Raw genomic sequence first — 21619 nt, 5'->3', positions numbered from 1 at the left:
CCTCTCGGCCTGGGGGTGAGCCAAAGCCGGTGGGGGAGCCTTGGCTATGTTTAGCTCTGGGAATGTCTCCTCTGACGGCTTGGATATCCTCTGCTTTTCCCTCCTGGGTGCTCGTGTCCTGAATTAGGGGCCTGCATCCCCCCCAACTCCAAGCCCCCTTTCACCTCTTCCTCTCTCACTGTCCTCTGGGTCTTCCCTTCCCTGCCTCTCTTCCCCACCCCCTCTCCTTCCCCCACCTGAAGGCTCCCCTGCCCTGAGCCTGGCTCTCCCTTTTTTTTTCTTGCCTCCTCCTTTCCTTCCTTGGCAGCTTCTCTTCTCTTCCCACCCCACCCCCCCCACCTTCCTGTTCGTTTTTCTCCTCAGCTCCTGCTGTTGTATATCCCACTCTTTCTTTTTCCTCCCTCTGCCTCCTTGCCTTTTCTATCCCTCTTCCTCTTACCCACTTTAAGCAGAAGGGTTACCCCCCTTATCTGCAGAGTAAGCACCCCCAGCCCCCCGGTGGATGCCTGAAACCACAGCCAGTCAGGGACCCATATGTTCTATGTCCCCCCCGTACGTACTTACCTACAATAAAGCCTAGTGTCCAAGTTAGGCCCAGTAAGAGATGAACAACAAGAACGGATAATAGAACACTTAGAACAACATATGGAATCAAAGCTATGTGACTATGGTCTCTCGCTCTCAAAATCTCTTATTGGACTGTGCTCCCCCTTCTTGTGATGCTGTGAGATAAATGCCCATTCGATGCGCTGAAGTGAGGTGAATGACGCAGGTGCAGGCTCGGTGACCTAGCGTTAGGCTCCTGTTGACTTTCTGAAGATAGGATCATCTGCCTCTGGACCACCCAGCCACTCAAAGAGTGGATAAGCAAACTGGCGAATAAGTGGGGGCTGCTGTACCAGAGCCCTTCTGGGTTCCAGTAGGCCGTCTGGGCTGGCAGCGCCCTGTCCAGAGCTGTGCCACGTCAGAGAGCACGTAAACAATGTCTCCAGAGTTACCTCAGAAATTAATAAAGGTTCATTTCCCTTCCTTCCTTCCTTCCTTCCTTCCTTCCTTCCTTCCTTCCTTCCTTCCTTTTTTTTTTAAAAATTTTTATTTTTTACATAAAGATTTTGGGAACCTGCCATGGGTGACCTGCTAACAGAGGAAGTTATACTTGCGGTCACTGGGTTTCGGGTTTGCTGTTGCCTCTCTCCTTCCTCTCTGTCTCTCTCTTTCTCTTTTCATGTTAGAAGTTAAGTTTAAACTCTCCAACTGTTCATATATCAAGTAGTTATACATTTTATGTCTTGGGTGTAGAGTCAGCTCCATGTCTCCTTTGCATCAACCACATATTTTTGTGAAACTCCTAACTGGTTTTATAAGGTGGCTTATTCTCTCTCGTTTTGCACATTTCTTTGAAAAGGATTCTTTTTACCTTAATTTCCTTAAACCGTCACTTCTGTGTCTTTTTAAAGAAGAGAAAGATATTGCTTTGGGGAAAAGGGTGATTCCTTGGGAAGGCAGAGGGGTGAGAAATTAGGAAGAAGGAAATATGGTTCTAAGATATTGGAAAATAAAAGGTGGGCTGAGGGCCAGAATTAAGAGCCTGTCTGGTTTAGGGTCTTTTACCCTCTTCTTAGCTGTATGATCTTAGTCAAATCCTTGATGATTCCTGTGCATTGTCTTCCTCTTATGTGAAATGGGAATAACCAACCCTCTTCCATATTCCCTGCTGCTTCACGAGAAGGTGGTGAAGACCCTGTAAAACAGGACATTGGAAGGCCATTTGTAAAAAATGGGTCAAAGCCTTATCCCGCCTACTTCACCAGTCCGTTGAGGTCATGGCTGAAGCAGTTGGAGTCCTGGGGCAGATTGGCTTCAGTTAAGGAAATCCTGGTGGGCTTTGTTTGGGGATTGTTTTCCCTGCCTCCCTAGGAGAACATCTAGGGCTATCCCCAGCTGTTCCCCATATGGCTCAAGACCTGCTCTTTGGCTTCCAAGAATAATTGGGCTCTGTTCAAGTTTCAACATACTGCAAGGACTTCTCAGGAGTGCCGAGGCCAATAACAGTGACAGCCAGCCCCAGGGAGGCGACCACAGGGAGACACCAACCCCAGGCCATGACAGGCAGCTCCGAACCTGGCCAAATGCATGTGTAGCCAAGAGGAAGAGGCTGACAAGTTGTTAAATGTCCCATTTCCAGGAGCTGGCTTCCTTTGTATTTTCCTGCCCTGTGGTTGAGGGCTGGGTCAAGAAAGCCATATACCATGTAACCTCCATTGTCTGTTCTATCACAGCCATCACAGAAGCCATCGAGATCCCGCAGTTTATCGGCCGCAGCTACCTGACATATGACAACCCAGATATCCTCAAGAGGTAATACGTTACAGCATGTACCTTCCTTATCTCTGCGGGGGTAGGTTTCTCAAAGTCTTTGCCAGGACTTTTCCTTATCTTACTTGCCAGAAGATAGTTCTCAAAGAAGGCCTTTTAGCCATGGCCTCAGGGAGAGAAGAAACACAAACTAGACATAGAAACTAGAATAAAACAAACAAAAAACAAACTAAACTTGAAAAATGCTGCCTTTCAAACAGCCCCATTACAAACAACCCAAACCCTTTCTGGTCAAAGGGCCTGGAGAGAGGAGCATGCTCAGCCCCAGGATTTCCAATATTGGGGTTTTGAGAAGCAGTGAGAACCTGACACTCCCGGAGCCAGGGCTATGAGTGTGATTCCCCAGGCAGGGCAGTTAGCTTCGTGCTGTTCCATGACCACAGTGTGCAGCTCTGCCTGGAGCTGGCAGCAGAAGTGCCCCGGTGTCCCTGCAAGCACTCGGTCCTCAAGTCCCTGTGCTACCTTCGGTCTTCCTCGCCGAAGATCTGCTCTTCTCTTCAGGCTCTGGCCAGTTCAGTGAGGGCTTCTCAGCTCTCCTCATATGGATGAACATGATACAAGGAGATGCCCACATCCCCGCCCTGGCTCTTCACTCCTGGTGGCAGCAGCTCCGGCCCAGCTCTGGAGTCCAAGCTCCTGATTTGGAATAGCATGTTTACCTGACGAGGAAAGGCTGGCCCTAGGCAAAGTCCTCGCACTAGTGAAGCTCATCTGTGGTGCTTTCAGTTTGCCTGTCTCTTTCTTTTTCCTCCTCTAATTCTTTGTAGTTTATAGGGTGCCGTCCTCCACCCTGTCACCAGCACCATCATTCTAGAATTATCCTTCCTCTTCAAGCTGACTGCATCTTAACAGACTATAAGGCAAAGCTTGAAGCTAAAGGCACCCAGTTCTTAGGGTAGAGTTTGGGAGCTTTTCAAGGGACAAAAATAGTCAAGAGACTTTCCTGGGGTCTTGGATGTAGCTGGTAACTCTGAACACACACCAGATAGACATGCTTGGTTTTGTTTGTTTGTTTGTTTGTTTGTTTAATTTCATGTTGTATTTATCTAGGTTGTTGTGACAGGGGGCCTTAGGCAAAATAGATTCCCAGCCCAGAGAGAGTTTCTCCCTTCTTAAGCCCTTTCTCCCAAAAGATGCAAGAGCATTCAATCCCCAGAAAACAAGGCATTGTGAAAGGGGCCCAAGTCTTTAGCCCTCTGAGGCTTAGTAAGAGGCATCAAGTGGCTGTGGGGAGTAGAGGGGTTTGGGGAGAATAGGGGGTGCAGGGCCCCAAACCAAAGCAATTATGTACGTGTGTGTATGCATGTAAGTCAACCTCAGGATCTGTTTCCATTGGATGCCTTTGGCTGCATGTAACAGAAAATTCAACTCAAAATGTCTTAAACGTGAAAGGTATTTATTATATCATGTAATAAGCAGTCCAGACGTAGACTGGTTCCTGAGTTGATTAATTCAGAGATTTAACTGTATCCTCAAACACCTAAGTCTCTTGCATCTTTCTGCCTTGTTAACCCCAGGTTATTCTCCGGGGGCACTCCTTTTTGTGGTTGTCTATAAGATGCTCATAAAATTGCTATAAATCAGGGCAATATCCAGGGGAAGTAAGAATTTCTTTTTCATGCAACTCTTTCTTAAAGGAAAAGAATCGTTCCTAGAATCCTTCTGATAAATTCCCTCTATCTCATTGGACAGTATTGGTCACATGCCCACCCCTAAACCAATCACTGCAAGAGGAATGGAACCATGATGGTTGGCTTATTCTAATCAATGCATCCAGAGCAAGTGAAGGAAAAAAAGGAACTCAGAGTAAAAGATGGAAAACAGCAGGTCTCTAGGGAGTAGGCCAGGGCTGGATTCTCTGCACCTGGCCTGGTGGCAAAGTCACCATTATGGACGCTGCTCCTCCCTGCCTCACTCTGAAGCCCTGCATGGGGAAGGTCAACGTGATCTCTTCCTGTCTAGGTCAGGCCCTGGGGAGCCTAGACAAAAGTCCCCTCCACTGTTCGCTATAGATCATCCCCGAGCTATGATGGTTCGACTTAACGATTTCACCATGACAATGGTGCAAAGTGTGCATTCCATAGAAATCATAATTTGAATTTTTATCTTCTTCCAGGCTGATGATTATGATACGATCCTCTCTCACGGTGTTGGGCAGTAGCAATGGCTACAGCCACACCATCACAAGGGTGCCCTTACCACCATTCTGTTCCCGTAAACTTATTCTCTTTTTCACTTTCGGTATGGTACTCAATAAGTGACATGAGATAATCAACGCTTTACTATAAAATAGGCTTAGTTTTAGATGATTCTTCTCTAGTGTAGGCTAATGGAAATGTTCTGAGCACATTTAAGGTAACCTGGGTTAAGCTACGATGTTCAGTAGGGTAGGTGTACTAAATGCATTCTTGACTCAGGATATTTTCAACTTATGATGGGTTTATTGAGGTGTAACCCCACAATAAGTCGAAGAGGGTCTGTAGTGAATATACAGTACAGCTCCTGAGCAGGTATATGAGACAGAGAGGGATGGTACAAGGGATAGGAAAATAGAAAAGGAGACTTTCCCAGTAGTGTCATATTAGAAACAATACTATATTAGGTTTAGCCTTATGTCACCTTTTATTTAAAGACTTCATGCTTGCTCTTCTCCTTATATTAGATGAAACCCTGGTAACCTTAGAGAGACTAGATTTCTCAACAATTCTGTACCTAAGAACTGATAAGAACATGTAAGCATGTGGTCCTATCACCAGCCATGGCTGTGAGGGCAGGAACTGACCTGTCTGAGCACAGCTTCCTGTTCCTCTCCACCCTGCCTCCACTCCAACAGCTCTCAGGATCATTGTCCCAACAAGCCACCTTCCTTGTCTGACACTTGGCCCCCTGTCCAGTCACTCCTCCTCTTCCCTCAAGGACAGTCACTGCCAGAGTGGGTCATCCACAGCCATGATTATAGCCCAGAGAGCTGCCAACTTGAACCTCTTGGCAATTAAGAAACTCACTTTCTGTTGGGGAATGAGAAACACTATTCCAAGGCCCCTTGAGGATGGGACAGGGAAGAGGGAAGACTGAGGTGTGTATTGGTGGTATAGCCTTGATGCTGGCTGGCATTGGCCAGAGTCTGGCAAAGCTGTGGCTCATCAAAATGCCCTCTCGTGGGGTTTACCACATGTGGGGAGGAGGACGCTGCTGTAAAATGAGCAACCCAGAATTTTAGGCCCATAGTGCAGCTTGTGGTGGTGATGCCATTTTTATTTTTTTATTTTATTTTTTTTTTTAATTTTTATTTATTCATGATAGGCACACAGTGAGAGAGAGAGGCAGAGACACAGGCAGAGGGAGAAGCAGGCTCCATGCACCGGGAGCCTGACGTGGGATTCGATCCCGGATCTCCAGGATCGCGCCCTGGGCCAAAGGCAGGCGCCAAACCGCTGCGCCACCCAGGGATCCCGGTGATGCCATTTTTAATTTCCTGGTAGTACATTTCAGAAATGCCAGGTTACCCTTACACCTGGCTCCTCGGTGTATTCAGAATGGACGTTGATTTGTTGCAATTATTTGTATATTTTCCCCAGGGTATCTGGATCAAGATCAAATGCATTCATGAGGTTTAAGACAACTGCCAAAGATGGTCTGTTGATGTGGAGAGGAGACAGCCCCATGAGACCCAACAGTGACTTCATTTCCTTGGGCCTTCGAGATGGAGCCCTGGTGTTCAGGTAACCCCTTGCCGGTTGTCTTCAGCACCACCTTGTGATTTTTCTCAGGCAGTGCCAAACAGAGTGATGCCAAAGTAACAGCATACACTGCTGGAACTGACTGTTGGTCCAGGCTTATTTGAGGCTCCTGGTATTTCTTTCCAGCATCCATCTTCTAGAGCACCGGTGGGCAGATTTTAGCCTTAGGGCCGTATCTAGCCCATCACCCACTTTTGCAAATGAAGTTTTATTGAAATTCTCCTGTACTCACTTATTTATATATTATTCCATTACTTTCATGCTACAGTGACACATTTGGATAGTTTCAATAGGGACTATATGGCAAGACCTAAAATATTTCTCATCTGGCCCTTTACAGAAAATTTTTTGGCCCTCGTTCTAGTATGTTGCTTTCATATCTCCCCACTTGCAAATTAGGCTGTGGTAGAAAGAGGCCTCTGATAGTGCTGAGCATGGATGTGAGCTGAGCCCTCAGCTCAAACTGGCTCAGCAGATGTGACCATCTGAGGTCAGAGACCTGGCCATAAAATTCTGACCCTGCTTAGCTGCGCAGCCCTGGGAAGGAGAATGCCCACCTTCCAATCTCCCCCTGCAAAGCACAGATTCACACGTCAGTGGATCAACCCAGGTTTCGGATTTTTTAAGTGTTTCTTGGGTGATACTGATAAGGCAGTCCCGGAAGTTCCTACCTCTTTTGAGCGCCATGAGACTATTCTCAAATTTGTCAAATGGAAGCTATGAAGTAGCTAGAGGATTACCTAGACCACTTCTGCCCACCACAAAGGGTGGGAGCTGGCTTTCCCCAGGGCAGGCACTGGCTTGTGTGATATGAGAAAGCCTCTGTAGAGTTTGTGATGATACATCCTCATTTGAGGTTAGAAATAACTTGCCCAGACCCATGTTTCTTGAAGCACAGTCCCTGGACCACTAGCATCAGTGTCCCCTGGGAACTTGTTAGAAATGCAAATTCTCAGGCTCCATCCTTGACCTACTTACTGAACCAGAGTAACTATAGGGGTGGGGCCCAACCATCTGTCTTCACTGTTTCTCCAGGTGATTCTGTGTCCCCTAAGGTTTGAAACCCCTGCCTGGTCCCGAGATCCTCTCTCTGCTATGGGGTGGGTAGGAGTTTCTCTGGTTTTTCCTTCTTTAATTCTCCCTCTGGTGACTGGCACAAATGCACTAAGTGATATGGAATCAGTTGGAATTAAAAGAAAGATGATTGGCCTGTGGAGAAGATGAAGATTTAATTCTGGGGCTTCTGTGGATCATGCGCAGGGATTACTGACAGCCCGAGTAGAATAATGTCAGTCTTGGCAGTTTGAATGAAAGGCACTTGGGGAGGCCCTGCGCCTGGTCCCGCGGCCCGCTTGCCCGGACAGCAGAGCGTGCGGGGGCGGCCCTCCCGGGGTTGTGGGGCCTGTCGGGGCCCGGGAGACAGCGTGTGCTTGAGGGCTCGAGGCCGGGGCTGGCGGGGGGAGCCGCTCCCCCTTGGCCCTGAGGTCACACACGGAGCTCTTCACACCCCACTTTCAGGCCGGCTGCCGCCGAGCCATTTTCTTGTGGTTTTCCTGTGGTTAACCTCGCCGAGGCCTCAAGTACTTGATTGTGCCCAGAAAGGGAACTGAAACAGTAGCTCGGCCGTGGGCGGGAGGCCCGGCGTCCCCCTAAGCCTAAGCCGCGGCTCGACCCTCTCACTAGCCGCCCCCACCCGGCGCCACGGGGACAGGGAGCTCGGCTCGGCCCGGCCGCCGCGCAGCTGGCCAGCGCCCGCTTCCCTCTCCCCGGACACCCCTCTGACGGCCCCGCCGCGTCCCGGACGGTTTGCTCATGTTAGCGGATCTCCCTCCGGATCCGAAGATGGGCCCAGCGTGTTTCTTCTAGCCCGGAGCCGGGGCTGCGTTCCCTGCGGACGCCCAGCTCGCCCCGCCGAGCCCCGCGGCTGCTGCTGGCGCGGCCCTGCCCGGGTCCCCGGCCTGGAGCTGCCAAGCTGCCACCCCACGTCCACTTCCTTCCTCCGGCAGCGACTTCCCACATCCATTCACCCAGCACAGACGGAGGAAGCGCTGCGGGGGGGGGGGGGGGGGGCCGGGCGTGGAAGGGGACGAGAGCGCGGCCAGTGGTTTGAAAATGTCAACGGACTGAGTCAGCCGGGAGCTGGGCTCGAGGTAGATTCCCGGGACCGCCCTCAGAGGCTCTGATGGACCGGGTCCTGCTGGGGGCCAGAATCCGATTGGAAACAAGCAGGAACCATGCCCTAAGAAACAGGGTCTGAAATGGTCAAGGGCCCGGGCTTCAGAGTCAGACGTGACATTCCCACGGCCAGGCGACCTCCCCAAGCTACCGCATCTCTCTGTAAAAGCCAGAAGCAAACAGTTGTGAGGATCACATGAGTTAATTCACATAAAGGACTTAGTGCAGGGTCTAGCTGTTAGTGGTAATGATTATTTAAATTCTTATCTTGGGATCCCTGGGTGGCGCAGTGGTTTGGCGCCTGCCTTTGACCCAGGGTGTGATCCCGGAGACCCGGGATCGAATCCCACGTCGGGCTCCCGGTGCATGGAGCCTGCTTCTCCCTCTGCCTGTGTCTCTGCCTCTCCCTCTCTCTGTGTGACTATCATAAATAAATTTAAAAAAAATTAAAAAAATAAAATAAAATAAATTCTTATCTTTGAGCAAATGTTTTCTGGGTTTCTTTGTGCAAGATTAAATAGAAGACAGGGAATCTAAGGGTTCAGCTAAAAGTGTAGTTTTTGGTTGTTTTGTTTCATTATGTTTTATGATTGTGTATGGGACAAAGTGAACAGGTGAACAGGTTTGTGAAGACCACCTGATTGATAATCTTTCCTACTATTTCCATGTGACCCTGATAACATTTTCATGCAACAGAGAAAAGGAAGAGATCTGACATTAGCAAAATGCTCTGTGCTACAGTTCAAAGGGGGTAAGACTAAGTTGGTGTGTCATCATGTGGAGGCAGCCGCTGGTTTCCAGAAGGCCTTACATGGTGGCTTTTCCCAGAAGCCCCATAGCTTCCTGCGCACAGCAAGTTGAGCAGGTAAATTTGGATCAGAGTAACCAAGTCATGCTAACCAGATTTACAAGGCGTTGATAGAGAAGCCAGACATGCATTCATTTGTTCATTCATTCATTCATTATGTTTCTACCTTTTTTTCTTTTTTTTAAAGATTTCATTTATTTATCAGACACAAACACACACACACACACACACACACACAGAGGGGCAGAGAGACATAGGCAGAGGGAGAAGCAGGCTCCATGCAGGGAGCCTGATGTGGGACTCGATCCCAGGACTCCAGGATCACACCCCAGGCTAAAGGCAGCGCTAAACCGCTGAGCCACCGGGGCTGCCCTCTACCTATTTTTTAAAAGATTTTATTTATTTATTCATGAGAGACACACACAGAGAGAGAGACATGGGCAGAGGGAGAAGCAGGCTCCCTGCAGGGAATCTGATGTGGGACTTGATCCCAGCACCCCAGGATCACAACCTGAGCCAAAGGCAGACACTCAACCACTGAGCCATCCAGGTGCCCCATGTTTCCACCTTTTTTAAAACTGAGGTTATAACTTACATGAAGTGCATAAATATGAGGTGTACAGCTTGATAAATTTGAAAAATTTTTAAACGTGTAGACACCTGTGTTAACTACCACCCAGAATAAGATAGAAAACATTTCCCACACCTAAGAGAACTCCCTCATGCTCTCTCCCAAAGCAAATAACCACTATTCTTGGTCTTTTATTATTGTAAGAAAAACCAAAGAGATAGTCCAGGGTAACAGAGCGTCTGGGGAAACAGGAGGTTACTTGGAAGGTCCGAGAGAGTGGTGGGGGGTGTTGGAAAGTCAGGCCATGGAAATGCCAACTGAGTTCCCGCCCCAGCCTCCACCTCACAGTGAGGGCTGGATTCCTGTCTGCTAGGTTCAGTGTTGACTCCCTTGAGCACATTCTGGCTCTTTGCATAAACAGGAGCGTTATCAGGTTGGAGAGCAGAAGAAGAAAGCCCGTCTTTTATCCAAACACAGGTGAAAGGTTTCTATTCACCGAATTACAGTCACATTCCAGCCTAGTGTCCCTGAGATTATAACCAAGTCCCTTTGATTCTGAGATCTGGGTGTTCCTGACCTTTTTAGTTACAGATTTACAGCCTGTTGGTTCACTCTCACACATGACTACTCTTCCAAGAGAGGCTTGATGAATTTAACTCTTGGTGGCAACTTTCTGCTTACTGCAGGTTCCTCCAGGTGTATTGTCAAGGTGGACTCTAAGCCACTTCAAGGACTGCATATATGTAGGGTGGTGGGGTTATTTGTTTGGATCTTACGTGCTGTGCTCTTTTATGTAATATTCCCTACAGTCCTTTAGGGAAGGAATTATTACCCCCACTTCACAGATGAGGAAAGAGTCTCAGAGAGATGGGGCAAATGGCCAAGGTCACAGAGCTAGTAATTGGCAAGACTGGGAATCCAGGCAGGCCAGTCCAATCCAAGTGCCCACGCTTGGCGACCCTGAGTCGCCTTTCATAAAAGCCACACCTGGTAAGTCAGCTCAGTTTCTTCCAACCAGCTGTCAGCTCTGCTTCTTGTTCATTCATTTCTTCAAGAGGTAATTTGGCCACTAAATGATGAGATCTGAGAGTCCCACCTCCGGTCTGCTGCATGCAAGGAGACTCTGAATGTGGAAAATTCATTAGGAAGCAGTAAACTTTTCAGGATCAGCGTGACAGCTGAGTCTCCCAGCTTGTCAGGTCACCCAAGTTGTATGCTTGGCTCAGTGTCGATGGGCTGGGTGACTCCTTGGAGCCTCCATGATTACAGGAGGGACCCATAGGGCATTCCCTGGAGAAAGCCAAGGGCTTTCTATTTTTGCTCTTTTTCTCAGAGCGAGTGCATGGAAGAGCTCAGTAACTAAGCCAGGTTTCCTTTCAATGTTCCTGTTTCTTGGCCAGTGAAGTAATGGACAGACATGTCCTCTTACAAGATGAGGAGAGAGGTGCCCTGGTGGAACACATTTTCTTTGAAAAGCATGATCACATAGGCTTTATTACATTATCAAGGGGAGGGCTAGGCAGTTGGCCCAGCGCCCAGCCCGGAGTAGTCACTCACGAAATATTTGTTGAATTGAATTAAATTATAATTATTAAATGAGCACTGGACTAAGAGGAATAGTTCTCTCTGGTAAACAACATGTGCACATCTTCTGGTACCCTTAGGGTAGGCGAGGGCATCTGGAAACTGAAATAGGAAATACGAAGCTACCGAGTGGACCTGATATCAGAGTCAAGCGGGGAGGGAGGAGCAGATAAGGCACCAAGTTACATCCTACACATTCGCTTCGGGGTTTTAGGCAGATTGTCCTGATCTCTCTGGGGCTCAGCCCACTCTGCCTTGTTCTGTTTTGTTCTGTTTTTCAGAAAGTGAAAACACATGTATTAGTTTCTGAGAGCTGCCATAACAAATTACCACAAGTTGGATGACTTAAAACAATAGAATTGTCTTCCCTCACAGTTCTGGAGGAGAGAAGTCCAGCACACAGGTGTTGGCAGGATTGGTTCCTTCGGGGGCTTCTCAGGGAGAAATGTTCTTTTTTACTTTTTTTTTTTTTTTTAGATTTTATTTACTCATGAGAGACACAGAGAAAGGGGCAGAGACACAGGCAGAGGGAGAAGCAGGCTCTCTGCATGGAGCCTGGTGTGGGACTGGATCCCAGGACCCTGGGATCACACCGCTGAGCCACCCAGGCGCCCGTGAGGGAGAATGTTCTATCCCTTTCTCCCAGGTAGTGGTGGTTGCTGGCAATTCTTGGTGTGTCTTGGCTTCTAGATGCATCATTCCAATCTCTGCCTGCATCTTCCTGAGGCATTCTTCCTTACACGTCTCTGTGTCCAAAAATGTTCTCTTGTTCTAAGGAATATTGGATTTAGGGCCGCCCTAACCCAGGATGACTTTGTCTTAACTAATTACATCTGCAAAGATCCTCTTTCCAAATAAGGTCCTGTTCTGAGGTTCTGAGCATTAATTTGGGGAGGACAGTATCTGAGGTTCTGAGTGAGCATTAAATTGGGGGGAGGGGAGAGACAGTATTTAAGCTAGTACAACACGTTACAAGTGATGAAGCCCCTCCTGTCCTGATACTACAGTGTTGATGCTTCTGTATGTGGGGCCAACACAAACAAACGAACGAACCCTTGAGAACGTTGTGCTAAATGAAATAAGCCATTCACAAAGGGACAAACACTGTATGAGTCTACCTAGATGAGGTATCTAGAATAGTCAAGGCCACAGAGAGAGAAGATAGAACAGTGGCTGCCAAGGTTGGGGAAAGGGTGAGCGAGGAGCTTTAGTTTCAGGGGTGCAGAGTTCCAGGTTTGCAAGATAAAGCCAGTTGTGAACATTGCTTGCACAACAATGTGAACGTACTCAACACTAACCAAACTTATCCTTGAAAAGGGTTGAAAAGGTAAATGTTTACTACATTTAAAATGAAAAGAAAACTTTTTTTTTTTTTTTGGATCATTCATGGCCTAGCCTGGAAACTCTAATGATTATTATAACATTGTTTTGTTTTGTATTAAGGAAACTCTAGTCTGAGTTCCAAGGAATTTTTGCAGTGAGAATCGTTTGTGGTTGCCCGGCTGTCTGTACTTCAGCACCTTATTCTGTCTGTCTGTTTCTTCTCTCCTGCCATTAGCTATAACCTGGGCAGCGGCGTGGCATCCATCATGGTTAATGGCTCCTTCAATGATGGTCGGTGGCACCGAGTCAAGGCTGTTAGGTGAGTCCCCACCACAGGGGGAGACAGAGCCAGAACTCAGCAAGGGGTGGATGTGCCTTCCAAGTCCCTGTGGCCCCAATGTCCGGTTCCCCAACCTCGCCTGGCATCCTACTACTTCCGACCCCAGTCGTTCAGGGCATTCTGTTCCTAACTTACCCCTTGCCTTTCCCTAACACTGACAGGCCAGACAGGCTGGACTCCCAAGTCTTCACTCATTAGAGGACTTTCAGAAAAATAACGTCTTGATGACCGAACTGGATCTAGATCTAGTGAGATCTAGATATCTCTAGTGGGATAAGACTTCAGGGCCTCTGGACTTTGAGGAATGTTTTAAATCTCATTGTGGAGGCAGTTGCCCACTTTTTTCTTTTTTTTGACATTATATTACCGGAGCTTTAGAAGTTGTGTGTGCCCTGCCTCAGTTACATATCTCCCCGCTCACAGAGGTCACTACCTTGACTTCTGATTAACTTTGGGTGAATCATTCCTTTATTTTTTTTTTTAAGATTTTATTTTATCCATTCATGAGAGAGAGAGAGAGAGAGAGAGAGAGAGAGAGCCTGCTTCTCACAGGCAGAGTGAGAAGCAGGCTCCATGCAGGGAGCCTGATACAGGGTTCATTCCTGGGACCCCAGAGTTACGCTCTGGGCCAAAGTCAGACACTCAACCACTGAGCCACCCAGCTGCCCCTCATTCCTTTAAAATTAGTTTTACTACCTGTGTCCATAGTCTTAACAGTATATTCTGAGAAACCAAATAGCAGGCCCAAGCTTAGCTCTGTAAAAAAAAGGTTAGTCTTGCCACATTAGATGAAGGTTCCAGAAGATGAGCTGAATAGAGTCTGTGTTTCTTCCCTGAACATTTACCATAGCCCTTCCCGGGGATGTCCGTAGGTGAGGTCATGAGTGCGGCTGAGGAAACATGGGGCTACCATGGTCACTGTCCTCCTCAGCTCACACATAGGCTGTGGTGGGAGTAGCCTGGCTGGACTCCACTCTCCTGCCCATTACTTATTACATTAGAAGTTGATACAATGTTTTCTTAAGCCTAAGATGCCGTTAATTATATGACATATCCTCGTTTCAGACATAGAAAAAAATGAAAAATTCTTAGATGAATTAAAGTGGGAAAAAATGGAATTTTTTAGAGTAATGGTTGGGAGGGGGGGTAGCATGGGAGAGGCAGGTCAGGTGAGGCAAGCTGGGGGGCCGGAACTGCCCATCCCAGCATTCAGGCATGAGATTCTGAAAAAGCGTATCCAAAGTGAGGAGGCAGTGTATGGTCTCGAGGGTGAGGACAGAACAGAATTACCTCTGAAGTTAGTTATTAGAAGAGTTGTTACCAAGACATGAGACCTGGCCAACCAGATTTATATTATCATATCCCCCAAGAAAGGGTAGAGCCAGAAACCATTGGAAGGTGAAGGAGGAGCTAAAAGTGGGAAGATTGCTTTTAAAAAACTTACTTGAATTTACTTGAGGAGTTAGAACTCAAGCCCCTCTTCTACCTCATATAGTGGGCACATTGCCCTTTCCCTACCCAGGGGAAAATAATGAAAGGCAGTTTTCTGGAGAAAGTAAAACAAGGGTCTGAACTGGTGGCACTGTATAGTGTCAACTATACAAACTAAGGCTGGGGACTGTGAACAAGCTCATATTTTGAATATTACAAACCCCATGATTCTTCCCCTGGTGAGATTCCAGGATGCTGGGACCCAGGCCTATACCCCACAATAAGGAAAGTAGAAAATCCAGGTGTCCCCCAAGAAAATGATGGAGCCAAATCCCAGCACTATGAAGCCCCAGTCAACAGAACCCATCCTGCACACAGAGCTCCCAATCTGCCATTTAGTGCTTTTTCTTTTTTTTAAAGATTTTATTTATTTATTTTAGAGAGAGTATGATCAGGTGGGGGGAGGGGCAAAGGGAGAGAGAGAGTCTCAGGCAGACTCCTTGCTGAGGGAGGAGCCTCTTGCTCAGTCTCATGACCCTGATAAGATCATGGCCTGAGCCAAAATCAAGAGTCAGACGCTTAACCAGCTGAACCACCCAGGCGCCCCAGTGCTTTTTCCCTTCACTTAACCATAAAGTGGCAGTCAGGAATCCCTAGGCATTTGAAAAGTCTCCAGTATAAAAGGTGGATGTCAGAACAAATCAATGTAACAAAGCAATTTGAAGGAAACAGAGACTTGAATGAAAAAATGAACATATTACTATTGTCAGAGAGATAAGAGGCTAGAAACCCAAGAAACAAGAACAGTTTGCTATAAAAAAAAAGACTATGAGAAGATCAGTAATGAGCTGCTAAAAATAAATAAATAAATAAATAAATAAATAAATAAATAAATAAATAGATAGTGCAGCCTGAGTTGGTTCAGCCCTCCAAGAGCTATACAAACAGGTGGCTTTTTTGAAGAAGATCCCTGGTCCTGGATAGTTTTGGAGACCAGCTTAGAAAATGGCAAGGCCCTTGCTGCAGATGAACACCCCCACTCCACTGTCCTCACTGTCACTTTTGGGCGACTCTGTGGGTCCTTTAGAGACTTCTCAGCCATTCTTTGTCCTCTCGTAGAGTAATCCTCTACCTACAAAACCTGCTTCATTGGCTTCCCATTTTGTTTTGCTCACCGTGTGTCACGTTACCACCATTCCTTCCCTTATAGTTCTTCTCTGGTTCCCTTTGGGAGAAATGCACTTCACCATCTGCTTCTGGCCACTCTGCTCCCACCTCCAGAATTCTCTCTGCCTGGCCTGTACCAACCCCCTGTCTTTTCTCTCTTTGGCATTTCCACTTCCTGTTCGTGTTACCCTCCTCCTTCCCCTGACCTACCCAGCCTTTGAAGCTCATCTCAGAATCTCCTTTGCAGCTTTCCCCAACCCCCTCACCTTCTCCTGTGTTCCATGGCATGCTGGCATTCCTCTGTTGCAGAGTGGTGACACGCTGTTGTTATTTACAATTTGATTTTTTTTGTTCACCTCGGGAAACCATAAACTCCTGAGGGCTAAGAACTTTTTTTCTTCTTTCATTTCTTGTACTTCCATCATTTAACATAGTGCCTGGCACAGAGGTAGGTACAGTTGAATACAGTTTTATTAAAATGAATGAATAATTGAGTGAAGCTCCCAAAAATGATGGTTTCTACAGGGATGGCCAATCCGGAAAGATAACTGTGGATGACTACGGGGCCAGAACAGGCAAATCACCTGGCATGATGAGGCAGCTCAACATCAACGGAGCTCTCTATGTGGGTAAGTGACCTCTGACCGAATCTAAATTACACCAGTGCCTTCTCATTAATCCTCCATTTGTCTTGGTGGGGTTCCCCAAAGCGGTGCACTTCACTGGATCAAATACTTGGAAGTTGGGAAACTTGCCAAATAATTCTATTCTTCCATTTTCTGAACTTGTGACTCAGGGCTGAGGGGGCAGGAAGCACTTAGATGCTTTTGTGCTTTGGACTGACCCACCAGGAAAACCATGCTTTTCTTGTTTATAGAACAAGAACCTGCTTAATATAGCTCCAAAAGTGTTCTCTGAGGAAGGAGGATCTTTCTTGTCCCCTCTCAAAATTAGGATGAGTAGTATTTCTGTAAATAGTGTAGAACCTGCTACTGCAGATGCATAAATACGAAAATACATCTCTATCCAAATGATATTTCCTACAAGTGAACCTGACTGAAAGCTCTCACTCTCAGTGTATTTCTTTCAGTTTAAGATGACATCATGCTTTAACTGCATGCTACTTCTTATTGACATTATATAAGATTTCAAAATTTACCAGATGCTATTTGGTTTTAAGTGGTCAATTGGGTCAGAAATCACATGTGAGGGGGTATTTGTAGCCTCTGGTTGTGGGTCAGATCGATACAAGTCAATCTGCTCCTTCCAGGGTAATTATGAGACACATGCCATGTACTGAGCAGTTGGAGAGCTTCACAGCCCTCACTCCTCCTGTCAGCCAAGGGGCACCTTGGTCAGAAGACACTCAAGTGTCCTAAAGAGACTTGCTCCCCTTTGGCTCACCCCATCTCCTTCTTGCTTCCTGGCAGGTGGAATGAAGGAAATCGCTCTGCACACTAACAGGCAATACATGCGAGGCCTTGTGGGCTGTATTTCTCATTTCACCCTGTCCACCGATTACCACATCTCCCTCGTGGAAGACGCCGTGGATGGGAAAAACATCAATACTTGTGGAGCCAAGTAACACCAGCTGGCCTTGCCCAAGGGACATAGCCTTCTATGCCGAGAATCCCAGGGGCCCCAAGACCCTGCCTGACGCCATACACAGAGGCACGGGGACCAGGTGTGTATCTTCTCATCAAGGAGAAAGTACCCCCTGATGAGAAACTAGAACCAAGACAGGAGTCCCTGTGTGGCCTTTCCTGCTGACTCTCTGTGGGCCAAACCCAACGGAATACTCTGTGTAGGAAGCATCAAACTTTGTCCATTGAATGTGTAGGGGCTGCCAGAGATCACACATCGATGCAAATTCCAGAGCCTGTCTGCTGTAGCTCAATGACTGTGTTGTGATTCATAGTGTATAAAAAAAAAAGAAAGGAAAAAAAAATAGAGACCCAAAGGGCGGTATTAAAACACTTCCCTCCTTCCCTGACTCATGACACTCTTACTGACAGCAGAATAACTATTTGACCTTGAACCTTGAATTTCTCACCTTGGCCCATGAATTATTAATCCCTTCTACTCTTCAGTGGCTGGTTCAATGTGCTCTGACTGTTCCAGGAAAATAAGGTTGGGGGACAGCCGTGGAGTCACAGTAATAATGCCACCCCCCCCCCAAAGTTGATCTTTAATGAAAAAATCCCTACTTTTTATAATGCAAATCTAAGAAAGTGGGCACCATGATTTTGTAGCTGTCTTTTTGTATGTGTATATTTTTATAGCTGCAGATTGTCCACACCATATACTTTTGCAAGTTTGTGCGGACAACTCTGAATTCTTTGCACATTTCCTAAAAATTTTCCCCCCAAAGAGACTTGTTCGGGCCCTTTGCGGCATCCGTTGGAGTGGGATGGTTATCTTGAGGTGCGCACCTTGGGGAAGCTGACTATTCTCTTACGGAAAATGTGGATGGCTCACGGAGATGAACATGAAGCTTCCAAAATAAGCAGATTAACGGGCACGTGTTACTGAGGAGGGTCACTGTCATTTTTAAGAGAGGGGGAACGTCTGTAGTGAACTTGAATAAAAGAGATGAAGAAGGCTAGAGCTCATTCATTCAGTCTTTTATTCACCGGGGGGAGGTGTGTACTGGTCCTCGCAGAAGCCGTGTCCACAAATGGGCACCGATACACTTGGTCATGAACAGTGGACATGATCCCCGCGAGGACAGTGTCATACTTGGTGATTCCAAGGCTGTTCCGGGCAGAGGGTGCCCTCAGCATCTGAGCTGCTGGGCAGGAACCAGCAGCCTCCTCGGAGCCTGGGCTGCGATCCCGCAGACAGCTGGCTCGGTGGCCGAGCCCCAGGACGGGACTTGCTGGGGGGGGGGTGAGATGGGTGCTGTCCCCAAAGAGGAGGGAAATACGATCTGACTCCATCAGAGCCTATAATTAGTCCGTCATGACTTGCCTCTCGTGTGTGCAGCCTGTGTTCAGTGAGGACTTTGGGCGAAGCACAGAGCCGGGCGCCCTGAGATCTCTGGAAGATGAGTAAGTGAACTAGAGACGGTCACTGGTGCCTCCGCCTGTGCTCCTGCCTCTGGGACCCCCGGTGGGCAGGACCCCGCTCCCGGAGGACCACGTGGTAGCAAGCGGGGCGTTCTGTGTTTGCTTCTTCTGTTGTTCTCCGGTTTAGTCAGTTGCCAGACCTTCCCGCTGGCGTTCAGCTTCGAAAATACGGAGTCACCGTATTGCTGCGTGTGTTCCCGTTGCCTTCGGTCTGTTCCCTGCACGGTTCCCGGAACTCCTTGTGGACTTGCACGTCTTTGCACAGTTCTCTTGTGCCAGTTCCCTGGCCCAGCATTTTACATTTCTTAATCCAACAGATCTGTATTCTCTGTCCCTTTCAGGGAATCCAGAAGGTTCTGCCCCACGACGTCTCAGGAAACAGGTTTTACTGCCTCCCAGGGGGCCTTTCCCTTGGCGACTGCCAGGAGCCACGCTCCCCAAGATACAGTGGAGGCGCGCTCCTAGCCCAGGTGGAATCCCTGCCTCTAGACCCCCCAAAAATAGAAATAAAAAACCACCCCAAAAATATAAAACATTGCAATGTTAGCAAAATATGCAGCTGCGCTAAAGCCAGAGGGGTTGTGCTGTAGATGAGCCGGTGGTCCCTGCAGGTGTCATCCAGAGAAAACTGCGGTGACCCGGGATCGGGACCTGGGAGTGTGTGTGGGAGCGGAGGAGAATCGTGGGCGCACCCCCGCCCCCGCTGGGTGGGACCAGAAAGGGTTAGGAAGGGGGAAGCCACGGTGGCCTGGGGGCAGCAGAGTAGGGTGACCCCCGAGCAGTGGAGCCCGTGGGGGCTTGGGGTCAGAGAAGACGGTAGGAGACGGTGTATCCTACGCCAGGAGCCGGGCTCTTCACCCTCTCGGGGGACGAAACCCCGGGGACCCAGGATGGGGTGGTCGAGGGGCTCGGTCGTGGCTCTGAAGCTGAGGGGTTAGGGCCTGGGCTCGGTGGCGGGGGCGCTGAGGTGAGCGCGGGCTGCCGCTGGGTCCCCCAGGTCCCGCTCCAGGTCTGTCACCTGGCGCCACAAACCCTGCCCGCCAGCCGGCGTCCGGGGCCAACCGCACGGAGGGTTCATGGCTCACGGGCCCTGAGCGGACGGCTCGCGGCTCCGCTGGGCTCGGCCGGGCTCGACCCGACGGTTCTGGCCTCGGCTGGGCCCGTCCACGCGGGCCTCGAGTCCGGCCAGGGGACCGGCTGGCGCCTTCTCTCTGGAGAGGAGCACAGACCGAGTGAGGGCAAGGCCTGGGAAGTGTCCCCAGGCGCGTCCCCCGCCGCCTCCGGGAGCAAGTGCACAGACTGAAGGGACAGGAGCCTGCACCTCTGCAGGGAGCGACGAGGACCAGGTCACTCGAGGAAGGGCGAGGGGCCGCGGGGCCGAGAGAAGTGGTGGGGTCGGCCGGGGGCCCCCACTCCGGAGACGGGGCCCCGTGCCCCTCCACCTGCCGCCGGGCACCTGGCAGCCGCGCTGTGATTCTGAGGACGGGCCTCGTAGGCCCCGCGTGGTGGCTCCGCCGGGAACGCTGACGACGCCGCCGGGCCTTGGGCTCAGGGAGGGCTGAGCGCGGGCGCTGGAGGCGAGCCTGTCCCGGGGCACGGAGAGCACGAGAGCACCATGAAGCCCGGGGCCCGAGGACCTTCTGTCCCACGGTCAGGGTCTGAGACGATCCTCCTGACTCCCAAGTGTCCCGAGCAAGGATGGGGGGTGCAGGCGAGGGCGGGGTGTTCTTGCCTCTGCTACTGACCTGACTTCCACACACCCGCATGTTCCCCCTGAGCCCGGCCGCGGGGTTTGTTTCCGGAAGGCCCGCGGGGCCTTGGTGGCGCCCACGCTGTCCCCGAAGCCCTCTGGAGGGCCGCCCTGCTCCCCTACCCTCTTGTTTGCTTTTCCCTTCCGGCCCCGGTGCTGTTCCAGCCTCCGGGCCGCGCCAACCCAGACAGGCCCCGGGGTGCCCCCCCCCCCCCCGCCCGGCTGCACCACCCACCTCAGCCCCTCTCCGCCTCGCGAGCGCGGCCTCCTCCCTGAGTGGGAGGAAGGATCTCGGAAATGTGCCCGGAGCTGGCAGGCCCAGTGCTTTCCACTTGGAGGAAATGCTGCATTTTTCACCTTTAACCCAGAAAAATATGGTTCTCAGAAAGCTTGTTTTGAGCACTGAGAGTTCCCAAAGGAAGAGGACGAGGGAGCGGGGGCGCCCCAGCCCCCTCGGCCCACGCCGCCCCTGCCCCGCAGGCTGGCCCCTGGGAGGGAAGCGCCAGGCGGAGGCCCAGCGGCCGGAGGACATAGAGGCAGAGGATTCCAGCTCCAAGCACAAGGACCGTTCGTCATTGAGGCGAGAGGCCTGGACAAAGCATCAGCCGCTCCCCGTTCCCTTTACTGCCTCCTCCAGCTCGGCCGGTCCGGCCACACACGGTAGCTGCCCTGCGGGGCGGGGGGTCACGGGGGCGCCCCGCCCGGGCCCAGACCCTCCGCTGAGAAGGGGGTGTGACCAGCGGACCAAAGGCACGAAAGGCTCAGAATCAGAATCCCGAACAAGGGCTCGGCGGGGCGTCACCCCCTCCCAGGTGGCTTTTCCCTGGACGGAGGATGAGGGTCACTCAGGGCCCCCTTTCCAGGTGTTGGGAGCCGGGGCGCGGCGGCGTGGCTGCCACGGGATGGCCCGGGAGCCCCACCGCAGCCTCAGGGTCGCGGGTCGGCCTAGTACGAGCCCCGCTCTGAGGACGGCCAGGCCGGGTGCGCGGCCGCTTGGCCGGGAGGAGCCGCGGTCCCAGCAGGAGGACGCAGCCCCGATGGAGCTTGCCAGCCCGTCCCCCGGCCCGCCGCTGGCCACGACCAGGATCGCGGGGTGGCCTGCTGGGGCTCCCTCAGGTCGCCGGCGCCCGGGCCTGGGGGGGGTGGGCGGAGGCCAGGCCCGGCGGCTGCTCGCCAGCTCCCCGTCGCGGCTCCACGTCTGCCTTCCTCCAAAGTTCTCTTCTCCCGAGGACTCTGGGGGGATAATGCTGGAAGCCCGGACGGGAGCCATTCGGTCGGGGTGGGGT

The 21619-nt window shown here is 50.3% G+C and overlaps 1 protein-coding gene across 4 annotated transcripts in view; it reads left to right on the top strand.

Annotated features, from left to right (window-relative positions):
• The window catches only part of EGFLAM (EGF like, fibronectin type III and laminin G domains), a 181967-nt gene extending 163847 nt beyond the window's left edge, over window positions 1–18120 (top strand). For all 4 annotated transcript variants that reach the window (XM_077896164.1, XM_077896165.1, XM_077896167.1 and 1 more), the window contains 5 exons: window positions 2280–2358; window positions 5955–6098; window positions 12813–12896; window positions 16041–16144; window positions 16946–18120. In XM_077896164.1, the coding sequence (XP_077752290.1) occupies window positions 2280–2358; window positions 5955–6098; window positions 12813–12896; window positions 16041–16144; window positions 16946–17100 (566 nt within the window). In that variant the 3' untranslated portion in view covers window positions 17101–18120. The remainder of the gene's footprint in view (window positions 1–2279; window positions 2359–5954; window positions 6099–12812; window positions 12897–16040; window positions 16145–16945) is intronic.
• Window positions 18121–21619: the final 3499 nt, after the last annotated feature.

Source organism: Canis aureus, chromosome 4 (assembly GCF_053574225.1).
Source record: "Canis aureus isolate CA01 chromosome 4, VMU_Caureus_v.1.0, whole genome shotgun sequence".
NCBI classification, from domain to species: domain Eukaryota; kingdom Metazoa; phylum Chordata; class Mammalia; order Carnivora; family Canidae; genus Canis; species Canis aureus.
Note: the sequence above shows the minus strand (reverse complement) of the source record. Positions and strands in the feature narration are given on the sequence as shown.